The sequence below is a fragment of the Echinops telfairi genome, unplaced genomic scaffold (genome assembly GCF_000313985.2).
Source record: "Echinops telfairi isolate 266 unplaced genomic scaffold, ASM31398v2 ScPeMD7_20;HRSCAF=75, whole genome shotgun sequence".
NCBI lineage: Eukaryota > Metazoa > Chordata > Mammalia > Afrosoricida > Tenrecidae > Echinops > Echinops telfairi.
The window spans coordinates 3,426,407-3,430,641 of record NW_022103917.1 but is presented as its reverse complement, the minus strand read 5'-3'; the positions used below and the strand labels follow the sequence as shown (position 1 = coordinate 3,430,641).

The 4,235-nt window shown below is 51.5% G+C and overlaps 1 protein-coding gene across 1 annotated transcript; it reads right to left on the bottom strand.

Moving 5' to 3' along the window:
• Positions 1-702: 702 nt before the first annotated feature.
• LOC101659151 (melanoma-associated antigen 10) lies at positions 703-1,626 on the bottom strand. Its single transcript, XM_004713379.1, has one exon. The coding sequence runs from the start codon at positions 1,624-1,626 to the stop codon at positions 703-705; it is 924 nt and encodes a 307-aa protein (XP_004713436.1).
• Positions 1,627-4,235: the final 2,609 nt, after the last annotated feature.

The following is a 4,235-nucleotide window of genomic DNA, read 5'->3' as shown; positions in this document are numbered from 1 at the left end:
CCCCCCAACCCCAACTAACACCATGTTTTCCACAGAGAACCTGCCAAATTCATGTTTAGGGAATAAATGTGTCAGTGAACAAGTTATTTTTTCATTAAAAATTAATTCCTCCCATACTCATGAATAAGCCAAGCAATTATACTTTTAATTCTACAGAACAGTAGGCTAAAAGTCATAAAGACATCTAAAAATTAATCATCTTTTTTATTTTACTGCTGGGTTCTTTCACATTGCCAATGAAATTCCTATTCCATTTCCTCATGAACTTGTTCTACAACACTAAATAAGATAGGTTTCCCAGTTTTTTTCAGGAAACTTAGACAGCATTGGCTATTGCGGTCAGTGGTGGATCACTGTTACAAGCCGCCCTCTCCTTGCAGGGGAGATCCAGGCTGGATTCCCAGACGATGGGCTTCACGGGAAACCACCTGTCCCTGGAGGCTTGTGAGAAGCTGTGATGCTGACTAGCCAGCTTCAGGGAACTTCCTAACGAAGATGGATCAGGAAGGAATGTCTTGCGATCCAAACAGGAACTCCTGCTCATGAAAACTGCGTGGATTTCCAAGGATCAATCTGAGCTAACTTATCTTGCTGGTCAAAGGAACAAGAGTGAAATCTCAATATTATTATGGAAGGGGAAGACAAAACTTAGTTTCCCCAAGCCCTCCACTACTTAGCACACGAATCTTCCGAGCGGCTGTATCAGGGACTAGCACTTGAACTGGCCATGGCCTTGGCTCGCTCTTCCTTCAATGCTTCCTCATAATAGTCTGGGAAGGCACTTGGAATAGTATCATTAACCTGAGCCCAAAACTCTATGAATTTCATCTTGCTCGTTTCCTCATGGGCTCTTGGACCCCACAGGAATTCATAAAGAGCAGGATGACAGTTGGGGACCCGGCGATATTCCAGGTACTTTGCCTGCACTAACTCTTGGGTGAGGAACTTCCTGGGCTCCCCATAGATAGCATGCTCAATCCCAGGATACACCCCTATTCTACTCAGCACTTTCCAGACCCTCTCCTCAGTGGCACAGTTGCCCTCTCTGAAGATTGTACTCAGGACAACCATCAGGAGCCCACCCTTGGGCACGCCATGGTCATTCTTCAGGATCCCCTCACAGGTGAGGCCGAGGGTACTGCAGAAGACATAGCCATTGTCAAGATGATCATCTTCCTTCACAGTGAGGCCAAAGACGAGCTCTATACACTCACAGGCTCTCTGGAATATTATAGGGAAGCAGGCCTCATATCCTTCAACAATCCTGTGCATATCTATCTTTACGGTGGGCTCCTTTGTCTGATACTTGGTGAGCAGGAACTCCATCATTTCAGCCACCTTGCCTTCTATTGAAGGCGTGAACAAGGATTCACTATTTGGCTCATCGCCAGAACTTGAATTCCCCTCTTCCTGGGTGGATTCTTCATCGACTGTGATCAACACACTGGAAGTGGTGGTGGTTTGCTCAGGATTTTGGGACTCACTTGGTGTCCCAGGAGCAGACAGCCCTACAGCTGCTGAATTCTCATGAGAAGAGGGGGCAGCTGCTACGTGTTCTTCCACTTCATCCTGAGGGCTCTGCTCAAGTGTGTAGCGCTGACGCTTTGGGCGATAAACACCTGACATGATGGCTCTTCTTGGGAGCTGCAGACAAGACCTTGTGCTGGAGGGTGGTGAGCGGGAGTCCACAAGCCTAACAACGAGAGAGAGATGGTGAGCGGCTGCTGCTCAGAAACTCAACCTTGCCAGTTCTGCCCAAACCCAAGTGCCTTGTAAGTAAGTTTGTTGAGGTTTCCACTAGGGGCCCCATCTCCTGTCCACTTAGGTCAGCCTGTGCCCTAAGGCAAGGAAGAAGGAGCACCGCTCTTCTGGCTACGTGGACAGCCAGAGGCTTCCAGGGATGACTGTAGGGCAGGCCGGGTCAGTCCCTGTGGCATCCCCTCAGTTCTGTGGTTGTGGCACTGTGTCTCACTAAATAGGCTTCTCACCTGGACTCCTGGCAGTTCCTGGGTCTCCCGGACTCTGCTGGTCTGAGGATGTGGGCCTGAGACCAGCAGCCTCACCTCCTGAGCCTGTGAAGGGAAATAGCAGGGCAGCTGAGGCCACAGACTGGGAAGACAGCCTTGGCCCTCGCAGTGCTGGCAAGAGATTGGCCTGGACTCTGTGAGATCCCCATAATTTGGGAGTAGGTAGTCTTCTCAGTGCTAACTTGTGTCTTCAGCTCCCCCTAGAAGTTGAGGGGCGGCGAGGAGTGGTGTCAGGGACAAAACTCTCAGAACAAGAGCTTCCATTTCTGAGCCTAATGTAGGTGGAGTGAGGTGATACCATGCCCTGGGTCCCCCAAGGTGTGGCAACAAGGGTGGAAGAGAAATATGGCCTCCACGACCTTGTATTAAGAAAAGGGTCCTTTTCATTCCTTATGCTTAGGCATGGATTCCATTGGCAATAAATAATCCACTCTAACCTCAGCCCAGATCCTTCCCCTCTCTGAGACCACCAAGATGGGACTGAGGGTGGACCATACAAGACTGTGGCCATTAAGTTCCAGTACCTCCCAGAGTGCTCAGCAGGCAGGGGAGGGAAAAGCATGGTGGAGTGCCCATCTGTCCCAGGGGCAGAGCTCAGTTCTTCCTTAGGTCCATGTTTACACAGCTAGCAGGGTACTTCCTTCATTGAACCTGACCTAGGTCCTCATCTCCCCCAAACCCAGAAGACACCCAATTCCGGAAGCACCCCATCCAGTCGTCCCTTCCCAGGTTTCCCAGTGATGGGAGGGGCTGCTGAAATGTGCTCTAGGATGACTGTGCCCTTAGTCCTTCCTCATGCGGTTTACTCCTTTCTCCTGGCAAGCTTGGCCCCCGCCCATTTTGCCTTGATGTTGTCCCCTTACGCCAAGACCTCTCTGCGACATTCACCCCACTCTAGGCAGGGCAGAAGTGAGAGTGCACCACGTCTGGACAGCCCTGCCTAGGGGACACGTGGGTCCCGTGGGTGTGTATCTAGTTTTCCTTTTCTGGAAAGGGTTACCTTTGGTTCTCCACAAGGCCCTCAACCCGGCTTCCACCAGGGATGGGCCTGCAGCCCCGGTCGTTCTGCGGTTCTTCAGTGCCTCAGTATCCTTACCTTAGTCCTGCAGAGCCTCAACAACTCCCTCTTCGGATCTGGCTGTAGTAGCTTCTGGGTATCTCTTTGGATAAAGCTTTCTCCTCCTTGAAACATTAGGGAAAAAAAAGGAGGCATCATGGCAAGTCCCTCTTGTCTGGGTTCTTGCAGTGACGTGCTGGTGGCTATCCTGGGCCCCTTCCCATCCGCTGACTCAGCTATATGCCTCTCAGACCAGCACCTACTCTCCTGAGACCTTCAACAAAGGTGTAAAGTGTGGTGTCCCTGCTTGACAGCATGCAGTACGAGCAGGGGGACTTGGGGGCATTTTCTTGGTCTCCTGGCAGGACCTGCACTGCTCCTTCTGTTGGCCTGACTCTTTCTCCCCTCAGCCGAAGCCACAGTTCCTCAGACTCCTAAGGCATAAGCCCAGAAAGAGCACGTCCAGGGAGCCTGCTTCAGGTTACCAGGACTGACGGCAGGGCTGGGGTGGAGGTAAGCACTGAGTGAAGAAAGGAGGAGAAGGGCGGTGCTGAATGGAGTTTAGCCTCTATCTGTGGTCCTCCCTTAGAGACCTGTCTCCTCTCTGTGATGCGTCAAGCCCCAGCTCCTCTTCAGACCATTGGTGCAAGTTAGAAACCTCATCTTTAGGGACCCTGCCTAGAGTTTCCAGAGACTGAGTGCAAGAGCAGCATTAGGAGGAGGGTCATGGCTAGGGAAGATAAGAGTTAGGAGAAATTGCTGTGCACATGAAGGGGGTTGGTGAAGGAGCTCTGCGGGACAAGGATACAAGACCCATCTGAGCTCAGGGTCCTCACCGTGTCCTCTGGATATACCAGGGCACCTAAGAGGAAGCCCCACCTCTGACACCCCTAAAGGTGCAAACCAGCAAACTCCACATCTAGGAACCCTGCCTGGGACTTCCAAAAGCTAACAACAGAGACAGGAAGGGGGGTATAGCATAGAAGAGGGAGCCCTGATTGAGGGAGAGGGAGGAGATAAAGAGGGGGAGGCACACATCCTGGTGGGGGAGCTGAATGGAGAGTGGCTCTATTTACAGGTTGATGTGAGACTTCCCCCATCCTAGGGGGCCTCACCTTGGCCTATTAATGCCTAGAAACCTCCTTCTGCTG

Excerpts from the sequence above, each read along its gene's own strand:
- LOC101659151 (XM_004713379.1), bottom strand. The coding sequence starts at position 1,626 with ATGTCAGGTGTTTATCGCCCAAAGCGTCAGCGCTACACACTTGAGCAG.